The sequence below is a fragment of the Nasonia vitripennis genome, chromosome 3, assembly GCF_009193385.2.
Source record: "Nasonia vitripennis strain AsymCx chromosome 3, Nvit_psr_1.1, whole genome shotgun sequence".
Taxonomy (NCBI): domain Eukaryota; kingdom Metazoa; phylum Arthropoda; class Insecta; order Hymenoptera; family Pteromalidae; genus Nasonia; species Nasonia vitripennis.
This window is the reverse complement of record NC_045759.1, coordinates 18430142-18453542: the sequence shown is the minus strand read 5'-3', so window position 1 is coordinate 18453542 and position 23401 is coordinate 18430142. Positions and strand designations below refer to the sequence as shown.

General features: G+C 38.4%; 1 protein-coding gene across 2 annotated transcripts; it reads left to right on the top strand.

Annotated features, from left to right (window-relative positions):
* The first annotated feature begins 10338 nt into the window (after window positions 1-10338).
* On the top strand, window positions 10339-23067 carry LOC100679486 (prohormone-1). Of its 2 annotated transcripts, none has more exons than XM_003426036.5 (3): window positions 10339-10613; window positions 14767-14886; window positions 21655-23067. In XM_003426036.5, the coding sequence occupies exons 2-3, from the start codon at window positions 14776-14778 to the stop codon at window positions 21823-21825; spliced, it is 282 nt and encodes a 93-aa protein (XP_003426084.1). In that variant the 5' UTR covers window positions 10339-10613; window positions 14767-14775; the 3' UTR covers window positions 21826-23067. The 2 variants fall into 2 exon arrangements, with proteins under 2 accessions (XP_003426084.1, XP_031783707.1); XM_031927847.2 differs by lacking the exon at window positions 10339-10613 and adding an exon at window positions 12982-13084.
* Window positions 23068-23401: the final 334 nt, after the last annotated feature.

Sequence of the window (23401 nt, the reverse complement as noted above, 5' to 3'; positions counted from 1 at the left end):
GATCAAGTAGTAACATCCGCGACTGTTCAGACGTGACGTTTTACGGATCATCTAATATGTGCATTTTCGCTCGACTAAAATTACTTTCAACCGCACTATTGCTCGAGTTATTATTAGGATTGTTAAATTTAGGATCCGACAGTTTATTTTCTATCATCCTTCTAACCTGAATTAAACGCGCTTAAAAATCGATTTTAATTCACTTACTCTGCTTTCCATAGTATTCGCATGCCGATAGTGATACGATGTAACGATATCATTTTTAATAAATAACGAAAAATCGGAATTGACTGAGATTTCAATCAAAACGCTTGTCGAGACTTTGAATATAAACCTATTTTTAATCGTTTTATTTTTGAAGAAAATATAATTGATATCCTTGATTGGTTAAGCATCTACATAAGAAGGATGGGCCCTTTTTTAAGTGTAGACTTCTTGAGTGGGTTCGTGGTACCGCGAGCACTTCAGTATTCACTGCAACGAAAGACCTCCGAAATACACCCTTCTTTCTTACGCATTGGACCAACAAATTTTGTCACTGTGGGTAGCTTGTATACCTGCCAGCATCGTAAACATGCATTCTTTACCGTGCAGGATCGAAAAATACAGTCGTATCGTTTTGCGTGTTTCAAGTTAACACTGATATTTCTTTATAATAAAACGATGAGATGTCACATTTCTGCATACTCATATTCAAAAAGTTCGGTAGCTTAAAATGTTCTATTGTGACGTAGAAGTTTAGTTTTTGGAGTAGACGTCAAGTAAAATAGATCCAGTGTTAAGAAATAAAATATTCTATTGACTTATAGCAAACGTAACTTTGCAACATGAGCTACTTTAAAAATTTCGACTAGAAGTATTGCAAGAGAAGGAATTGTAACTTTTGAAGAATATTTTTTAAAAGTGCGAATATTTTTTAAACACTTTTTATAAATTACATTCTGTAAATAGATTGTTTGCTTTAATAAAGATGATGATCGTAAATTCATTAACAGATCAATTCACAATAGACGATATAATCCATAGAACTTTAATTGAGTAATTAAGACAATAATTGTGCGAAAACAATTTATTTCTTCGAAGAACAGAAGAAATCAATGTCGTATCCGAGAATCGTATTTCAATCGCTACGTCATTGCCGAACCGCAGCTTATTGATAACCAACTTTTGAGAAATCTCAATTTCTTTCTGAACAACATTAATAAAACAGCTTGCGCAGTAGTTATTATTATTAAGCCGTATTTCATTTCTTTCATTGATTCGCCTGACCAAAGCATCAAGTTACTATTTTGATCTCTTTATTTGTTTGCCATTACATAGCAGACACTACATTTTACTTATTGATGTGTAGATTAGTGCTATAATGCAATTTTTCTATGAAACAGATTAAACAAAGTTACAAACACAAGTGGACTTTGTAGCTGACTTAGTTTCGAAAACCAATTTCATTACGAGGATTTTAGCTAGGGAAGAACGAACACGTAGTAAACGCAATTAGTGTCTAATATACATTCTGTCTGACAGAGTAGTACGTGACAGGACATTTCCTGTGTCCTCTTAGGTCCTTTTTATTTACCATGCTCGATTGTCGATAATTCTTCCCAACGTGTAGTCGTAAAAATTAAACAATGACCTTATCGGCAATTATTCACATTAGAATTGATTTTACTCGAAATTTTCTTACTTACCCTTACTTACCCTTCGGGCTATTTATGTACCCTCGAATCGTCTGTTATAATTTTAAGTCCGATATTCTACGAATCATCGCCTTTTTTCGTAAGATAAATACTTAAGAAGAACGGCATATCCCCACATTTGAGCAAGATCGTTGTCATGAATTTTGAGAGTTTCACAATCATGTTAGCTCGAACAGTCTTCGTGCATTATTTAATACTGAATAAAATCGCATTTTACCAAGGTCTCAAATGAGATGTAAAAGCATTTATTTACAACAAATTCCACGAAGAAGTGCTTCTTACGCATTACCTTACGGTAGGGCTCGTGAAAAATGCATTGCTATTGTTGGAACATTGGGGATTAAGACCTTGTAAAATTTGTAGCTATACTGGCTTGAAAACGAGCAGCATATAGGCTCGAGAAGAGAGTCGAGCATGCGATAAAAATAAAAATAAAAGTTTAAAATTTCTATTCCAGCTTCAACGTCAGAATTGCCGAAGACGTCATGATGGGCGCAAACTACCTCGTAAAGCTAGAGATACCCTCGGGCTTGATTGCCAAACTTATACGATAGCTCATATCCGACGAAGATAACGATCTACCTACAAACAACAGAATTCCGAATAGAAGAAATTGATTACTATACTCTCTCTCTCTCTCTCTCTCTCTCTCTCTCTCTCTCTCTCTCTCTCTCTCTCTCTCTCTCTCTCTTGAGGGCGGCGCGCTTTACTTTTCTATTTACACATAAAAAGCCAAGGAAAGTAACGTCGGGGAAAAACAAAAGTATCGCACGCGTATACGACGATTATTTTTATTTAAGCATCTCGGCCAATTATAGCTCAGCGAGACGCGGAATAGAGAGAGAAAAGAACATATGGCGTGCGGATCCATATTGCGCCCACGTCGCACGACTGGCGTGAAAAAATATTCTTATCCTACTGCGACTGGTAAAAATGCGCGTCACTCCAACCCGACCGCGGGACGCTAATCGAATCGAATACGCTCGTAAATCAATGAAACGCATACGCAGACGAATACCAGAGAGGAATCGCGAATGTACGTATACGAATAGAAAACAGCAGAGAGCTTTTACTTATAGATATACATAGGGGAACACGGTATACGGACAGCATCCTGTTCTTATAGTTTTACGAGAATTTTGATGACTCCACGAAGCCGGTAATGAACAGCGCCGTTGCTTAATTGAATTCAACTCACGATGCTTGTTCGATTGGTTGTTAAAAGCTGCAAGACGCGTGAGCGGTGTACATCCTATATAGGCGTTATGGATTTTCGTAGGCGCACGACATTCATGGTGTCGAAGGTTATGATCCTGTGACCGATCGCGTATTAATTTTTACGAGCTTCGAGCTGTAGAACAAAATGAACGGCTGCTCGCGAGATCTATTTTATGATGATGATTTTCCGATCGCTCCGACGAAAACAATTTATTTCTTTATCAAGATCAGCCCTATTTGTGACTCTTGTTAGCGTTTTCCTAAAGTTATGGTTCTTTGAGACAAAAATTTATTTGACTTTAGAGGATTATAAGATAATTAGAATCGCACGTCAGTCATCATGAGACGAAAGTCACATTCAAAAACTTTCACTTTTAGCATTTTATCCCGTTGTAGTACCTGGTTCCCTGGTAAGTAGACCTGGTTAGCGATTACAAGATTCGCGAAATTGTATTTCATTTCTCGGCTCGCCTATATTTCTCGCTTGCTCTTTCTTTTTATCACGATAGCAACAGTCTGAACGGTGGAACTCGATTTGACGAACGTTTCGCGACACTAGAAATCAATCAGAGCTTGCGCGCAAAGCCTCAGAGAGTGCGAGCAAGAGAGAGAAGGAGAGAGAGAGAGAGAGAGAGAGAGAGAGAGAGAGAGAGAGAGAGCAATTCCAGGCTGTATACGAAGTGCGTTTGGATAACAGGTAGCCGGTACACATACAAGCTGAGACTCGCGCAGAGAGTAATGGAAAGTTGAAAACGATCGCTAAAGGCTAAAGGCTTACTCTAGTAGCACTTAGCCGCCTGCTGCGTACTAGACGACACTAAGCATAAATATAACGCCTCTGCGAAGATCGAAAGAAAAGTAAATCGGCTACCGCTGCGGCGCTCTCGTTGAAAAGTCAACTATCACACCGTGTACTGGCTGTATAATACGCTGCATAAGCATACGATCTAACGCGAGTTATTAAGGGCGGTGAGAGCTTTCCTTCCGGGTCGTTAGTCCAACGACTTTTAACGCTTCGCGGAGCTGCGAATGCGTCGTCGTCGTCGTCGTGACAAGCGACTGTATATTAGAATATAACGTGCAGGTGGGGTATAACTCGGGAAGGTTTGCCACGCGTTCTATCTCTGGAAACTAAATGCATTCGAAGCTGAGCATCGATCGGAATTTTGGCGCTCGTTGCCCGCGTCATTAGTGTTATATGGTTTCGGCTTATTCTTATCGGCGAATTCTATTGTGGGGTATCTAATTAAAATGAAATTTTGTAAGGGCTGCGTCTTCGCTGAGTTGTGTCTAGTCATTCCTGTTGTGTATAGCTGAGGATATCCGTAAGTTATGGTTCAATTCGTTTATGATAATTATGCATTGGACTCTTTTGATCATTGCAAGGACTGTATATTTATAGAAATTAAGTAATTAAGGTTGGTTAACTTTTGTTTACGAACTAAGTTGTCGTACTTGCAGTAATAAAATTTTAAGAAAAGTGTACTGTTATAGACTTTACATTTTTATAAACCTCCATTCATGTTGTACCGTCTGGCAGGGAAATTCTAATCCAATAAATGTAGCGTCGATAAGTGTGGATAAACCAAAAAGCTTTCGAGTAGAAAATTTGACGGAGCAGATACCGATTGAGCTTACTGAGCGGGTAAGCTTCCCTCGCGCATATCCACAAAAAAAAGTGGTTCACTTCCGCACTACTGCACTACCTTTGCTCGGTAAGTATGAACATCCGGCTGTAGCAGTTTGAATGATGCACGATTTTTACATATGTAATTATAGATTCCGAATTAATTGGATTATTTAATATACATAATACATTTAGTAGTGAAAGCTGTACTTGTACCATGCTTTATAATATAAACTCATGAATTGTTATTGAAAATAGCACGTATTCGGTCGTCAATATCTAATTTTGTTTACATAAATGGGCGTATACATAATTGAGTTCTTTAGTATACCAATAAATTAATGAATAACTAGAAACAAGCGTAAGGAAGCTTTCCTGTAAAGAACCATAACACCAGATTTATTAGCTGATCTCGTTTGTACAATAACGTTGAATAATATTTTTGTTTGTCAGTATGTTCTTACAAAAAACGAATTTGATTCATAGATGCATTCTAGAACCGTGAGAATATCAACCTGCGCAGGTATGAAGAATAAAAAAAAGTTGTCCTTATATACGCGCAGATTAAATTTCGATTCTTTTCTCACTCTCTTTCTTTTTCTCGGAAGCGCCGCACGCGCTTGCGAGCCGTGCAACGGCGGGTCGGAAACGCGGGCATGCATAAATTTCGCTTAAAGTGCGCGTTCGTCAAGGTTGAAACTTTATGGAAATATGCATTGAATTTCAAACTTGGAGAAAAAGCGTCCAAGTGCGTCTAACGGATTGTAACGGAGATAGGCGCAAAAGACGAGAGCATAAAACACGTAGCTGACCTCGTAAAGTAATCCATAATATTTACGCTCAGAAGTCAATTAACTGCATTTTTTAACGAGTTTTCCTTTTCTTAAATTACTATGCGACTCCGTCACGCAGAACTGGTTAATATCAGTTCACCTGTTGACTCAGGTCGTGAGTCGTATTTAACTGCGCGCTGGAACTTCAAATATTATTGAAATAGTAAATCGTCTGATCTCGAAAACAAAAAATGTAGTCGGCTAAGCTACATAGTATAAAAGAAATCTGGATGGATAATAATTCACAAAGGATATTCAAAAATGTGATGTAATAAACATGTGATACATATCTTTTTTATGCGAACGTATGCTGAATAATGTAATGTATAATATATCATGCTTGCTATTTTTTCTGAAAGACGAATAGCACATGCAAAATAAGTCATTGAAAAAAAATGGTATACATGTAATTCGTCATTTCATTCATACTAGTTGTATTTCATTCGATAAGGTGGGATGGTAGGCTACTGATATACTCGCGGGTATAAGATAAGTACAATTTTTTCTTGAGTTTTTCTTATTAAAATATTAAATAACATTCATTTATCCTTGAAATAGGATTTGATAATCAATTCGTTATACGTAGCCAACGGCGTAGGCCGTCGTGACATTCTGATGTGAAAGATGAGATAGAAAGAGCAGAGAATTGACCCTTTTCTTCTTAGAAAAAAGATGACATGCAGATGCCGCTGAAGTAGAACGAAGGAACATTGTATAAGCCGCCGACGTCGAGAAGTGGAGGGAGAGAACTGTGTGTGGACGGAAGCAAAGAGAGGGAGATTCGTCAATCTGTCGGATGAGATTCCATCTCAGGAATTCCAAGTGATATAAAGAGTGAAAGCTAAGCGTGGCGAGTTGACGAAGGAAATGGAAAAGAGGGTAAATATTAAATCTATTGCTTTATTAATCACCGAGTCATTCGTGTTGTGATCGTTGATTTCATTATTGTTATTCTCGGTTAAGGGCATTATTCTAGTAATTCTAGTAAAAAAGTAATATACAGCAGCAGTGACAAACTAAAATGATGCGCATATAATCACAATCGGAAAATACTTCGAAATCTCATTAGAACTACACTACTCATGAACCACATCTGAAATAGTAATGCGTCGCGTCAAAGTAGTCTAATTAATTCTACACATTCGAGCTCATAATTAGATGAAATAATTTACACTATTAATGCTTGTTTCACCACGTAATCACCAAATTCATCAAAGAGCATGTCCAAGGAGAAACTTTAAGAACAGTTAATTATACACATATAGCTGGGCTCATAGGGCGCTCATCCACCTACTTACACATGGAGTCGTATTTTACTTTGCGATTTTTTTCTTGCGGTTCGCCAAGCGTAAACACGAGCGTTTCGAAGGATAAAATTGTTTCCCGCGCGCGCACTCACAGGCTAATGAAGCTTATTTAGAAAGTTTCCGAGTTTACGCGTATCGGTGTATCACCGGAGAGCTTTGTCGCCGTGGGTATCCGAGCGCCGCTACGACGCTGTAAGCCAAAAGCAATTCGAGCCCTAAGCCACTATAATGTCGGTAAATTAGCGTTTTTAATGCGCTTGTAAATGAGGTCTGGCGAGTTTCGACCATCTTTTTTTTCACCCGCGCGCTTATCATATTCTTCGTAGGATAATTTTATCAAAAAAGCTTCGTCTTTGAAATAATACGCCGCTATTATATACACTAAGTTCATTAAGCTCTTGAATTAGCGTCAAGTAATTCAAGACAGACGTGGGGGATGATATGTACATGCACGCAGCGCGCGTTTATCAATCATTTAATTACGAGATGCAAAGCAGCACACAGCTGAGAGCGCGATTATCGTGAAAATTCGATTCTCCTCGATATTATTATAGGTCGCGCGTAAATCAAGGCTCGCGCAATTCCGCGTACATATAGGAGAGCAGGTCTTTTTCAGTAAAACGTGACAAAGCAATCCGCCGACGATTATGTTTCTAAAAGGGTAAAGCTTACGTGGCGCGTCGACGTTACACGAGATTAGGCATACATGCTCGCTACGCGTGAGTATTGATTGTCGCAGCTGATGCGTGCAGCGTATCGGTTATAAGGATAACGCTGACCGCGCGCGCATACACACACTGTTCTATTGATACATCCGCTTGATTTTACGGCTGCGTATGTTTCGCGCCGCAATCGTCGCTATCTTGAAATTCGAATGCACACCACGCACACATGATGCTTGATTTAAGACTCGATATTCGATATCGATGTTGCACTTGCGCCTGGCGTCTCTTTCGCTCTTGCTCTATCTCGAGCCAGATAGAGAGACAAGATTCACTTGCAAGCAGTGCAAGCGCAGTTCCCTTCCGCCTCTCGCTCTCCCTCTCTGACCTATTCTGACTTGATTAAATTCTCTATGAAATATCATCGGACTTCTTAGTCATAAGTCAACTGCTGCTTTTCTCTTCTCGTGCTTCTTTTTGTTAGTGGAGACGACGACGACGACGACGACGACGAGAAACACTCGAGATCTACGAACTTTAGATTTTTATTACGTTACACGCTACTACACTCTTGGCCCGCGACCTACACCGAAATAGCCGTTCTGGTGGAATATTCCGATATAAAAGTTTATCTAATCTTAAGGAGAGAGAGAAAGAGAGAGAGTCAATGTGCTCATAAATATACCCCGTAATCATTTTCTCTGTCACGTTTGTTAGTAATTAAAGAAAATGTTTGTAAACCATACTGACACCGAGAAATGATAAAGACTGTGGAGAAATGAACTCATCGGCGAATTTAACAGACGTAAACTCGATCCAGACAGAAGTATAGGCAATCCGCTAGAAACTACAGCTTATCCGAGCACTGTTAAGCTCATCTAAGTCCCGAGGCTAGACGAAAGAGTCGAGTGATAGTCAATATACATCGTGTATACTCACCCGCACACTAAAACTCTCTCTCTCTCCCTCTCTCCCGCTTTCTCTCCACGGGGGAAAAGCGGAAATGCTGGCCGAGGAGTCGGAGAGAATATTTCACGTGTGAGTACGTGTGTGCGGGGAGTCGTAAAATATGAGGGAAATAGCGCTGCAACTGCGACGTCAGCTCGACGGGGCATATTGGGAGTAAAAAGGCACACCGAAAAACGCGCGTGTGGGTAGAGAGGACTAACTACCAGGGTGATGATCATAACGCACAGAACGAGAGAAACAATAAATTGCGGCTTTACGAAGCGCGCAACTTTGTTTCGACAGGCCTCGAGCGTTGACGCACTATTTTTGGAGTGGATAGAGCGACACACGCTCGAGTGTGAAAGTAGTTTACGAGACGAGCTTTTTCCGCGTGAAACTGGGAGCTTGGAGAAGTATTTGTCGTAAACATTAGTTTAATCATAACTATTTTTCGAGTTCTAATTATAGCATAATCGTAGACCCTCATCGCTGTCTCTCTCGCGCGGGGATGATTAACGTTTGCTTTGTAGATGGATTGAGTTAAAGAACACTTGCGCGGTAACGTAGTTTTGAGCATAGCGAAAATAATAAAAAGGCCTTATCTAAAATTAACATCGAGCTTCTCTTCCGATTGGCCTCCGCATTTTTGTTTTTAGCTTTTCAGATTCTGTGTACTGATTAATAATCTATTAGAGCGCGGTAGTCATTTTTAAAAACGTGCACTTTTTCCGGGTAAAGCGTTGTATAATCTACGCGCTGCTGATGGAAATAGTTCGTTAAAGCCCACTGCAGGCTGTCAGAAAGAGCAAGTTGTAACAAACATTGACAGGATCAAACTACATACGTCGAGTAAACGTGCATACGAATCGACACATTGATCAGTGCTAGAAACGTACTTTAGCTTTAATGTTTTAGTCGAGCGATTACACGAATTACGCACTCGTTCAACGAGAAACGACGCATTATTCGATTCCAAATTAACAATATTAAAATCAAGACAACTCCCGTATGCAATCAATCATGAATTATCGATCAATCGCTCGAGCGCGTCATCGGCTGTGCAAAGCTTCGAATAGTCAAAGCTGCCGTCACCTCGATTTCCTAATCGTCGAAAACGCAGGTAACATCGCGATGCGTCGGTAGTGGTGTGCACGCGATAATATTCAATCCCCACCCTTCTGAGGCAAGCTACCGTGGCTTAATTCTCGTATCCTGTTGCTTGCGACGCGTAGTCTCTCAAGCACCGCTTTCATGGAGACTTGCTTAAAATTTTATCACCGGCTGGCGTTAATACACCTTTCGCTTGCGTCAACAAATTTCGTGCTCGCGCGCTCGCTTTGAAAAACAATTTTCTACCCCGCGTGTACATACATCAGTTTTGGAAAAATTAACCTATGTAACTTTGTGCTTCAAACTTTTTCTCCCTCGTAATTGCGCATTTATAAGCGCGCATTCCGAGCTCGCCTTCGTAGATGAATATTTTACGTTCAAACGAATCGAACGAGGGATTATATGAAAAGCGCTCGCCGACATGAGCAAAGCTCTATGACAGGAAAATTTTGTTCTCGCAACGCAAATTGTACTACTTCATGTAAGAATTTAGCATAAATCATCATTTCGAATCGCTCGGTTACGCTACACCCATTCGCGAGAATGTAAAATAACAAATCGACGGTAAAAAAGTCGTTACCGTCGCTCGGATCAATCCCAAGCGTACATGAACACTAACGCAAGTGTACATTCGAAATAAAGCGTAAAGAGCATCGGTTAAAACGCTTGGCAATATCGTCGCGTGTATAACGGATGTATAAAAAATAAACCGGTCTTCGGACAAGGTTAATCGTGCCTCGATATTGTGGAAACGCACACGTGAAAAGTTAAGACGCGCAAGCGAGAGAGAGAGTTTGCGCATCGCTTGTCTATATAGCCCTCCGTCACTGTCCGTTGTGGCGCAAGCAAGGGTGAGTTTTCCCACCCCGCGCGCGCGGCACATTCGCCGATTACCACCACCACTACGGTGGCGCCTGAGTCGGGGCTCCGTGCAGTCCATGCTTGGGATATAAAGTGGTCGCGTGCTTGCAAGCTCAGTCACACTGGCGTCGAGACACCGACCTAGCAGTATTACACGCCAGCAGTAGCACACGCATACAAACTCGATATCCCGCTCTCTCTCTCTCTCTCTCTCTCTCTCTCTCTCTCTGGCTTCTGCTCTTCACCGTTCGCTGTCGTCGGCCCTACCATCGCCGATTATCCGCCGCTAACTCGAGCCACCTGTCAGATTGGAAATTTCCAGCCGCCAATTACACACAAACTCACACCGAGTAAGTCGCGTATTTATATATTTTTGTTAATATGACTGCTTGTTATTTGTCTTTCGATATAATCTGACCGCGCCAACTGTCATTCTTTTTTTTTTTGCTCGCCTGTTTTTAAATTTAAGTTTTTAAATTGCAATCGAGTTTTAAAAGAATTAATCAAGCTTCAATTGTTTTGAAGCAAGCTTCGGTTAGTGCATTTAATGAAAAAATCTCTAATAGAAGTACTTGTTCGCACAGTAACATCGAATTTTCCGCTGCACTAATTTTTCTATCAATAAGTTTGCATTGCTCTCGAAGTCGTTAGTATAAGTAAATCTTCAACAACTGATCGATTCTTGCAACCGCTGCCGTTGACAGCTTGAAGCGCTTTATTTGCTCCCGGAAGGCACTCGAATGCGCCTCTTCTTGCGACTGCCCCTATTTTATCCGTTTACAGAAAAGAGACATGCCCATCAAGTAACTCTTGTTCTAGCAAACATTTTCGAGTCGCCCTCGATTGCGGTACACAGTCAAATCGAAATGACTGCGTCGCGAAGCTCTTTACATGTTGCTTCGAGTATCCCTTCACGCCTGCGAGAGTCGTTTTGCACGCCAGGATTTATTAAATTAGGTTCAGTTGACGTGAAAAGTCCGATAATTGGAGAGTTTCGTTCGAAAATTCCCAATTCGTTGAATTGCAAAGGGAATCGACATGATAAATACACTTTGCTCGAGATGATTGCACTTGATTAAAAAGTATTTTTTGCTCAAAAATAAGCTTATTGATTTTTCAGATATTTTCACAGGTTTTTAACTGTCTATGCAAACTTTAATAATTTGTATTTATTTCGCATAAACGAGTTTTCTTACACTGCAGAGAAAGATGCCGCGCGCGCGTTTAACGTCATCTGGGCCATTGAAAAAACAAGGTTTTAATCACACTCTGACTGAATGAACGAGTCCGGCTTCAGCGCTATCTAATTACCCTCAAAAGCTCCAAAGAACTCAAATACTTACTTCTCTGTAAATGAACGAAAAGACCGGCATGGTGAATTTCTTCAAACTTAAAGAAGAAAAAAAGAAGAATCAAAAGTATACACAGCGATATAGTTTACGCCCAACAGCTGTATAACTACGGTATATAGGAGGAGAGAAAAAGCCGTTGCTGAAACAGAAACGACATCTAAAATCTTTTAGGTCGACTTGTTGTTTTCCACTTAGAGGCCCATAAACTTCGCGTTTTTGTAAGATCGTAAAAGTCTCGGGAGCCGCGCAGCGATACTCCGACGGCAGCCCCATATCGTGGTTGTCGCGAGCTTTGTTCGTTCGAAGCACGAAATCGTTATAGCCGAGCTTGTTGCGCACAGGAAGCCGTCCAAGATGAGAAAGATGCGCGCGTTACCTTGTGCGTGTGAAACTATCTGCGAGTGCAACTTAATAGAAAGCTCGGTCCATCAAGGAGACCTTACACGGCCTTTCGCACGTGTACACCTCGATATCACGATCTTTATTCCCTTCGCTCGTGCAGGACTTCAGTATACTTTCGTCAGCCTACGGCACAAAGATGATTGGCTCTAGCATAACCGGAATATTGAACAAAGCCGTAGAATTTCTTATCGGCAAAGTAAACGTTTTGTTAACTTTGTTGAATTGAAATCTGACCTCAGACGCTGGCTTTTAAGGAGAGCAGGGAGCTTCTTTTTTTATTTAAGGCCGATTATCTCACAGTGGAAATATAATAAAGCGTTGAAAAACCAAGTTGTTGGATTTTACATAATTTTTTGCTATAAATAACATTAATAAGAGCAACATCGTCGTGTGGAAAAACTGAGTATTAATTATTTTAGAAATAAATCAGAAAATTTAAATTTAAATTTGTTTGTATTTCCGAGTACCGTATAGTAGGAACTAACAGAAAAGTGAAAAAGGTTATTCCGATCGAGCAACGAAGAAAGTATATGTAAAATAAAAAAGGAAAGCGAAGCAAGCCAAACACATGCGTGACAAGTTCAAACAGTGTCTCGGAACTGGAAGAGAAAATTGTAACTAGAACTGATAACATATAGCTCTGCACGAGTAATTCAATGCATTTTTATTCCAACACTTTAATATAAAAGATAGTTCTGCTAAACTACAAACTAATATATTTTATATTCAATAAATTTTATTTAAAAGCAAAAATAAAAAAAAATTAAAATGTTCACAATATTGTTAAAAATATCCAGTTGAACGCAGGAGAGCTAGCAACGCAGCTAAGACAGGAAAGATAGCAGTATCATAAACCATAAGGATGCTCTCTCTCTCTCTCTCTCTCTCTCTCTCTCTCTCTCTCTCTCTCTCTCTCTCTCTCTCTCCTACTGCTGGAATATACGCGACAATGGATAATGTGGTTTGATAATGTTAGGATAGCGCCGTGCAATAAGATTCAGCTATTTTCGTGCAAGATGTTGCGGATAGCGATCAACAAATTAAAGTTATTTTTAAATGGCAAAAAGGTAATATAGTCAATACCAATAAATGAAATGTAGCTTTGATACATAATTTATTACTTGATTCATAATAATTTGTAATGCATTCAAATGCATTTGTCAATAATATATTGCGAGTTAAAAGTACGATATCATGACTAAGCTATTGAAATATAGAAAAGCATAAAAAAATTGATCACTAAATCGCAATGAAATTCATTATTCAAAAATTCGTTATTGCTCCGACAGCTATTTTTAGAATATTTATTTTAGCATAAATATAAAATTAAGTCTAAACGTAGAATAAATAACTGACAACGCCGGCAACTGAAACATGCATCGAGGCACGTAAAACGGTTTCGATTTACCGGATTAAACGTCTCGGCATCATAAATAATGCATGCAAGCTAAATAAAAGATAGCTGTTCAATTTCCCCAAAACCACACGGACAATGTAAAGGTGCTTCACCTTACAGTAGGCAAGTTTCCCTTCGCACACATGACGTAAAACGTTCGCTATTGCCATCATTCCCTATTTCGTATACATCTTCGACTACAAGTCGCTCAAAAAGGCTGAGAGCGCGTATACGGTTGTTCGTTCACCCTCGAGTTGGCCCGCGCTACCTCTGAAAATCGTCAGATCAATCTTGCAGGGGCGAAAAACAAGGCCTAGTGGAAGAACGATCATTTATCTCCTTTTTTTTCCTTTCATTCACAGTGTCTCAATATTCGCGAGCGTTGAATTTGTACTTTCTCAAGCTCATGCATACCTGACAAAACACAGCGGAAGGAAGTTTGAAGAGCCCATAACGTGATGCTGTATAGCCGAAAATTTTGTTCGTCACCTTCGGAATATCCACTCGTTTATGCTGTGGTCTGGCACAATCATTAAAACGTTATTATGATCGCAAATAAGCAATGAATAAAAATTTTATTGAGATTCTAGGAGATCTCATCCAGATCATTTATTATATCAATCAGCGGCTTTCTCATTTCATTTTTATGATTGTACAGCATTAGTGCAGATTATTAATGCTTTGGGGTATGAAAAGAAAACAGGTTGTATTTAATAAACGATTTATAATAAAAGTGCATTTTGACAAGAAGATTGTACTTAGATGATGAAACGATTAGAAGAGTTTCTTATATCGTCGAGGGGAAGATATCTTATTTGAAAGCGGAAGATTGAATGCTATTACTTTGTCGTTTATTCAGTTTTTAAAATATTTCAATTTATAATACATTATGAATTTATAGCGTTTCGTTTTGCATAATTATTATAATTATTAATTCATCAAGCGTCTGGAAATCTCTTTATGCACTACGTGTGTCACTTAACGCTCTCCATATTGCCAGCCAAATCATGAGCAATTCGATCGCAAAGGATAATAAAATTATATTATAGTATCAACTGCTAAAGGCTAGGAAATTTTATGACTTCAAATATTGATGATCAACTTTCCGCGTCTCGTGCTAACCATTCGTTTCCAATTTCATTTGCGCTTCGAGAATCATAAATGTGTCCAGCAAATGCGTTTTATTAAACCAAATAAACGCGTGGCGATTCAATTTTCTTTTCCAAATATGCTTTGTTATAAAGGTAAATCATTTCTGAAATCAGGTTAGCCTCTCTTAGTTGAACTTACTTAAGGAATCTTGATCAGAGAAACTGCTTACGAAGAGATTAAGAATGTTTATTTGTTTTTCAGATCAGCAAAATGATGTCTTTAAGAATTGCCGTTTGCACAGCAGTAGCGCTCGTAGTGCTCGTCGACTGGTCGACGGCACTTCCAGCTGGGGATAAGGAGGCGCTCATGAACGGGCTTAATGTAAGTGAATGACCCAATAAATATTATGAATATCCCCGCCAGGGTGATTTTATTACGGGAGATGGCGAGAAAATCTTCCAGTTTACTTTCAGTTGTATTAAAGTTCATACAGTCGTGGATCAAAAGATTTAAATTGCAAGTGGAGTTATTAAAAATTCTTAATCTGGATAAAATTAGAAAAGCACACTATAATCACAGCTCACTATACGTATTCATTTCAATCGGGATTTTGCCATTTCCGAACGAATGTGCTTTGTGATACTTGATATTTCGGAGTCAAAATACTCATGACCGGTACTCTATTATAGAAATCATTAATTTGTCAACAACGAAGATAAATAATAAATAAATGAAGGAGGTTCTGCGCAATCTCGAAAGTAAGAACACAATTCATAACTCTTTAGGATCAAAATTGCTATTCGCCTACGGGCACTATCTATTCAAGTCGAAATTCTTTATCAAGCTTTCGCCCTTATACGCGGGATGCACCAAAAAAGCATACCGTTTACATAACATAACTGCACATGGTTAAAATGAAAAATCACATACATTTTTCAAGTCTAAAATGTTAGATTCTTGAAATATGATTGTTTCACCGAGATACACGTACCACTTTTTTCAAACATGTAATATATTGTAAGGATTAGTAATTTCGTTGGTACCGCATCGTTATACTGAAGATTAAAAAAGATCAAAGAATATGACAGTAATTCGTTGGCAAATTTTGTCCACAAAGGCCATTAAAGCTAAAACTTGGATGCAGATTCGACTAGAAACTTTTTGGATCGAGCCACTCACAGTTTATTGAAAAAGTTTAAAGATTTTGAATTACAAACATTTTTCATTAAATCTGCACAGTGTGGGTTGGTTCCAATAACAACTCGATATTTTCAAAAGATAACCCTGCATTGATACGCGCACTATATGAGTGTTCGGTTTTTGTTTGTTTCAATACACGTGTGCGTAGCAAACAGAATTAAGACAGCTGGTCGATCCTCTTCAGCTTGTTTAATGAAAACAAGAGGAAACCGAATCAACGCGAAGAATTAGAAAATTGTGTCAGAACGTACACATTTTTAATTTGCTGCAAATAGCAGTGCAAATAAAAAGACATAAAAGCAACGTTTTATAACTGTGCGTCAGAAAATTAAAGGCAATAATTTGTTTTTTATAACACTTTAACAGCACAGACGACTAGTTCAAACTGTTTAATGCAAGTGATTAATGCTCCGCTTTCCAACTTCGATTGCGCACGATTTTAATTTCCCAGTCCACAGCCAAGTAAAATTTAACTTTCTGGAAATCTGAAATATTGTTATTGCATAGAAGACTAATTCGTTAAAGGCACGAAGTACAAACTCCGCTGCGAGTAATATAAACGATAATGATGCTGTATTATGCAGTAAACAAAATTACAGTTTGAAAAGGCGGATAATTAAAGATTTGTCGAAGTCCGGAGTAAAATTGTGAAATAGTCTATACGTCCAAGTGTGCATATTGCGCGTTCGCGCAATCGCGATAAACAAAGGCTTTAATTTATCAATTGTAAAATCGAAATACCGTTGACAAGTTAAACAGATTAAGTTCGTCACCGTTCGCACTGTCTCCAGGGGAGAACACCATTTACACAAAGTTCTGAAGCAGCTTTCTTCCCCGCGTTCCAATTGATGCAAGAAATCTTCGTTCTGAGAAAAGCATTCTAAATAATCAAACAAATAAACAAGTATCCCCTGCAGTTTTCGTTATACGTTTTTGTTAAACTATGATGATCGATGCACATATAGTACTTAAATAAATATTTATTACACTTTAAGTGATGCTTCCATGAAAATATGTAACTCGATTGCAGCGCAATATTTTATCATTCGCATTATATACATCGGTTTTATTATCATCCTTGCCATTTTTTCATTCCTTTTGTGTAAGCATTGTCTTCTTCTTTCACCTATAGCGATATTATGCATCGCGTCGTATTATTCTCCATTCAAATAGTAATGTTCTATTTCAAACGAAAGTAGGTGTTTTATTTCCTGACGATTTATCATTATTATTCGGAAATGCATTTTTCATTGTAAGAGGTTCTACAAGTTATCATAAAAACATAATAGTGTATTAAAATCATACATAAACAGTCCCACTAGAATATTGAAGCACTTCATTGATCGGGCATATTTGATTCCGCATCATCGAGCTCATCGTCAGCACTCCTTTGTTGCGCATTGATCCATTTTAAGTATTCAAGTTGAAATATATGAAATACTTAATATGTCTAATTATTATGCACATTACTTAATTTTTATTCCGCTTATAAAATCAACTTGTAAAATGAAACAAAATTTGACTGATATGGTTTAGCCCTGTACGTAATTTGTATGCATTATTGTTGCTTATTGTCGATGCAGTCTGAGCACACACGCATTATACTACTTGACGCGGCTGAATGTCATACTATGACTAGTATTGCAAATAATAGTATAAAAGAATATTTATAATTTACCAACGCTCGGTGATATTTTTTAAATCTCTGATTGGAGAACACAACTGCGTCACTCAGGATATAAATGGTAAAACGCATTTACGTATCTATAACCATTGTCAATGATATCAGGGTCCAACCGACCAGATTAAGTACTCGGTCGGAATCAATAATGCTGAACTCAATCAGAATTGGCAATTTGCCCCCTAGTACTAAAGGTTGCTAAAGTTACGTTAATATTAACATATCTGTGATACTTTTGAAAATTACGAATAATCAGAGGCGTGGGTTCGTGTTAAACTTTAACTGCAAAATACGGACAACTTAAATAACACAATGTCGTTTTGTTTTCAGCAAATCGGATTCCAAATATTAATCTTAGCTCGTGCTTTGGCATAGAACATTAAGGAATTCGAGATGTAGTGTAGCGCGCATGAGTATTATATAGAAGTACGGCTCCGTCGGCAGTGGAGCAAAGCTACCTGCTTCCTATAACAATGCCGCGTTGGTTCGAGTTTTAGATAAGAAACTTCAAGTATTTCTATTTTAATAAGTCTTATTTCACGAAGTAACTTGTATCTTTAATGAAGTTCGAATCGGATGAATGTTAACTGATACAATTACGCGGAGTAGAAGGCAGTTGATTGAAAACATCTAACCGGAAAACCTGCGCTTGTTTTCAATTCAGTAGTCATTCATAATGTATTTTCTGAGTTTCAATACCGAGTGTTTTTACGGGATGCATAGGAAGTTGTAATTACAAATTAAATCACCGTTTTTTTATAATTCATCGCAAACTTACCGATGAATAAAATAATTTATTAATCTCTTTTATAATTTGTATAAAATTACCAATTGATTTAGATTAATGAAACTGACTGCGCATTCACTTGTTTATGCAAATGCTGTGCTTTGAACTGTTTAGAAAAATTAATTATTGATTTATTGAAAATTAATAATTATTGTATGAAATATAATTACGTCGCGAATGCGTTGCTATATCCGCACATGTAAAATGAAGGTATTAACGAATTTTTTGACGAAAGAAGTGCTTCAAGTTAATCGTACATATAACAACGACTGCGGATTCCATCTGCAAGCTCGAATGTATCCTCAAATTCTCGTTAGGAGCTTTATATACTGGCGGGAGCATGTGCGTACGTGAAGTAATTTCACAATGTCTGATTCCTGATCGCACTTTCTCCGATTTCACTTTCAAACAAGCCACTCGCGTATCCCGACAACGACGTCACGTGTGTCCTTTCTGCAAAAAAAAAAAGTCGATACGTGTCCACGTCTGAAATAGGTATTTCATGACTTTTAAAATATTTATTAACCCTAATTCGATAGTTATTTGAACTGCAATTCGCCGATTAAGTGAAATTTCGCCGTGAAAAAAGCAATGAATAAATTTAACTCTTTTTATTTCTTTGACGTACCATCTCTTAAAGAAACTCAAAACTATCATACACAATATTTCTCATGAAACGTAAATAAGACGAAAAGTCTTGCAAGTGAAAGCAGGCAAAGTGTACTTTGCATCAAAACTTTAGAATAACACGAGTGACGGAATATATGATTTACGCTCAAGTTTTTGCCATTCAAAAATATTATTTCCAAATAAAACGTAATTTCGCATCTCGAACGTAAAAAAGTGGATTTTCTATATTTTACAGCGTTTTCTTAAACATTTTCCGCTCTCGACTGTATACATCTGCTCGTTTCTCCTTTACCTTTCGTAAAACTTTATCTTCCCTCTCTTGCTCTCTTAGCCTCTCGTCTCCATGAAGTCGCAAGAGAAAAGTTAAGAAAAATGCGCGTGTGTCGAGGAGCGTCGTATTGAATGAGTATACGCATGCTATCTCTATTCGTCTCCGCGCGAAGATGAAAACTTTGGGATACTCAGCCCGCACATGACGCGATTCCTGTTGCTTACTTTTTAAATGCTTGAATTTTCGCTTGGTTTTCGCCAAATATACACAAGTTGCTTGCATGCTTAACTTCGGGCTAACTCTGCTGACTACAAAAGATAGAATTTGTTAGGCGGACACATTGCAAAGTTTACTCCTGTATAATAAGATACCTTGTACATACATAAGAGCAATGAAAATGTTGTTCTAAAAAATTTACAGGTTAAAAATTTGTTATCGCGACTAAATTACGTTGAATCATTTTAACAGTGGGCTCGTTAAATCTTTCTGTTCCTCAACTTTCCGGCTCTTTCGTCGAAAAAGAACATTTTATAACGACTCGATAATCAATCACTTTTTCCTTCTAATATCAGCAAAGTTTGAAACTTTTTTATCACTTAGTAATTTTTCCTTCTTTTACGGCTAACGGCAAAATTACAAAGTCGGATGGTAAACACGTAGCTATAGGTATAGATAAGGTTTAATTCCCCGGAAACCTTCATTTCGAGTACACATTAGTTCTACACTATCTGGCCAGCGTTTTAAGGTGCACACCTACGAACTCCAACGCCTGCGTATAACTTCCACTTCCCTAAATCATCCATCCGTAAAAAGTAAAATATAGAAGCTATACACAATTGATATTCTTTTTTACAGCACAATATAAATGAAGCTCCTCGTGATGAATCCAAGTAAGAATGAGTCAATAAGTCAGAAGCGCAAAATCGGTCATAAATAGGTAGCCCGAAGTTGATGAGTTTCCTGCACTTTACCATTTTACCCCAGCGCCCGATGCGGCCCTTGCCAGGCATGACGAAAACGCCTCGAGTAGCCCCTGGCAAGAAATGGATGCTGCGCGCGCGTCTGATCTGTGGTCGCTGTCGTCCTGATATCCCAAGCGACCCATGCTACGAAAACTGTTTTCGAACTTTATATACACATGCACACACAGACAGTTCAAATTCACTTGAGAAACAACTGTCAATCAAATAACTCGGATGCGCGACGTGGTCCGACGCTCGAGGTGTACATCGGATTTTTTATGATTACGAAATAAAACGTCGTATTTCACATGTACACGCGGTTCATTTCTATTTATATATAATGCCGCCGAAATACCTACATTAGATTACGTAGCCCGAGATAAAAAAGCCGACAAGGATGAAAATCGTGAATTAATATTAATGAAATTAGGATTTCATGCGAGGCTGGAAAAAGATTAGGATCTCTGATTCGGGAAGTACAAAGAACCGTATAGTGTTTTTCGTTTTATCGCGTCGAAGCTTTGAGTGGGTGGGAGAGACGGCGAGAAAAAATAATGGTACATAATTCGCGAGATTCAGGACAGGGGAGAGTATTTCCTCCTGCGAACCTCTAGGCTTTTACGTCTCCAGGGACTCGCGCGTCAAAGCCTTGTAGTCTACAACCCTGACACGCGAATCTCACGGTGTATAGACCGAGAGCTTACTGTGTAGACGAACATATATATGTTTCGAAAAAGAAACGATGACGACGACGACGAAGCTGAGGCGACGTCAGACTGCTGTTTCGATTTTATTATACTGACCCAATACAGCCGAAAGAAAAAACATAAATAAGCATGACTGAAGGTACGCTAAGCTTGTAACAAAATCATTGCATGAGCCGCGTCGATCCAGTAACTATATAACATTTAATCTTCTTGTTGAATTTTTTTCAATTACGATTTTTGTCCTCAACATATTTTAATGTTCGTTACACAATTTTATCCGCTAATTACGTTTAATACTGGTTACGAAAATAACCTTGCTCGTCAGCCAATTAGACCAACGCGCCAAGTGTCTTGATTTTCATAATCGATACTGTCACATTCGTGAGATCCGAGTGTTTAATTATTTACTTCGAACCTTATAAGAGAGTAAGTTAAAAAAAAACACCCTTTGATATTTAACGAACCAATTAACGTAATTTACAAGAAGCCGTTATTATTCCCTTTTCATATTCTTTCCTGTACATACGACGACGTTGATTACGCTGATGAGCCCGAAGGGCCGGAGATTAGCAGGTAACTAGAGGTGAAATTCGTCAAACGCGCCGAAGCTCTCCGGCTACACACACGCACGTGCACACAAGCTAAAAATCAATTCGTACCACGTTTGAAAGTGGAGAATCCGTAATCTCGGCTGGTAATTTAAGACTTTACCTCCCGGTCGGCTTTTCCAGGGACTACACGGCCGAGAGAGAAAGCCAAAGCCGATGATGACGCACGTCCAACAACGCGCTCGGCTGAAGCCGACAAATAATGAAAAAGCTTGCGTATAGGCATAGAAGCATGTCGGTACCTGCATTGGAACAAGCAACATTTTTAACCGAAGGCTCTCTTCTCTTTTTTTTTTGTTTTAGATGATGGGTGACGAGGAAGGGGCAGCAGTAGAGAGGGACCTGCTCAACTACCTCGTAGGCAGAAGGTTCGTTAAACGCCTACGCAACCAAGCCGACGTCGACGATCTGCAGCGCAAGCGAAACTACTGGAGGCAGTGCGCTTTTAACGCCGTCTCCTGCTTCGGCAAGTAGGCTGCGGCTGATGAATTAGATCGCTTCGCGGATGACTATGTGGGCCCAGACGACGCGAATTATTAATCTTAATAATATATTACGGCCCATTCGGAGCGACGTGATGACGCAGCGCTATAATACACTGAATAGAACAAACAATTTGCTTCCTGTGAACAGAAAAAAACAAGCTTCGTTAAACTAACTGTCATTCGATGTATACCTCAGATATTCGATTTATTCATCGGACGCACACGTCTTATGTCTATATGAATTTTAATTGTTAGATGATAGAGAGATGGTCGGTATACCACGCGCCAACAGTATTTTTATTTTTCTCTCTTTTTCTCTCGATGATATTGTGTGTTTGTATACTTATAGCTTAGTTGGGAGTTGTCCTGGGATTATGTATGGTCGATGGCTTCTCATGCGGGTACTTGCGCATGCACAATTACCGGAAGTTAGCTTTGTTGGTAATTTCGTTTATACCGTTATCGTGGCGAATTTTTTTTTAATATTTATCTCGCGCAACTTACTGTACATATGCTAGTTGAGCTGGAAGAGATCAAGATAGAATAGATAATTATAGAAATTTCGGCGATTCGTTTTGTAATTTGAATTTTATATTTAGATTTGACTTTCACGTATCGACTTTACGACCGAGACGATTCTCCTATTAGTTCATGTTTTTTAAGTTGATTTCGCGAGTAAGCATTTTTCGGCACTAAAAATTTACCAGTATCCTATGAAAAAAAAACCACTCGAAAATAGTCAATATCAATGTCAATGAGATGTACAAGCTTAGCTTTTAATTATATAGATGAAAAACTGATTTGCTTGCCAAGAACTTCAAGCTTAAATCTGCCGAGTATTGAGCGCTTGCAGAATAGTAGATGTTTAAAAAAAATGTTAATCTATTTTCTCGGAAATTTTAAAGACTGTGAAGGGCAGATTCGAGACCAAGGCTCGTAGCCTTTTTCTCTTCGTACAGCATAAGTTGTAATTTTAACAAGAAAATTTATCGACAGATCTAATTTATATTTTAACAAAATATATGAAGGCATAGATGTTTAATATTTATATTTTTCTGCATGTACAACAGTAGTCTATATACATCATACGTTTCGCAATGTTATAGTGCGATAAAATATTAGACGTACCTTAGAAAAAAAACATATCGGCGATGGATCTTGTTTCTATTTTATTATGTCACCTTTTCGAATTATAACATTATTGCAAATAAATTCATTTCAATCAATACCACCTTTGTGTTTGGTAAATTTTAACGATGTAGCAAATGAAAATTGACTGTTGCCATTTTCACACATAGAGAAACTGGTGGTCCATGGACTAAAGTCGAAAAGCGAAAGGGATATTTTTCAATTTCATCTTGTTACGTGGCCCGTACGTGTGTTGCCATAACATTTCCACATTTCCTTTTTTTGGTATACGCTCTTCTTTTTTCTATACAACATATACGTTTTATTTGAACAAAAAATACATTTAAATATGATACGCATTTATTTTTTCATTCTTTTTTATATAAAGTCCTCTTACAATAAATCCGTTATAATTGCAAAATTGTCATCCGGGTATT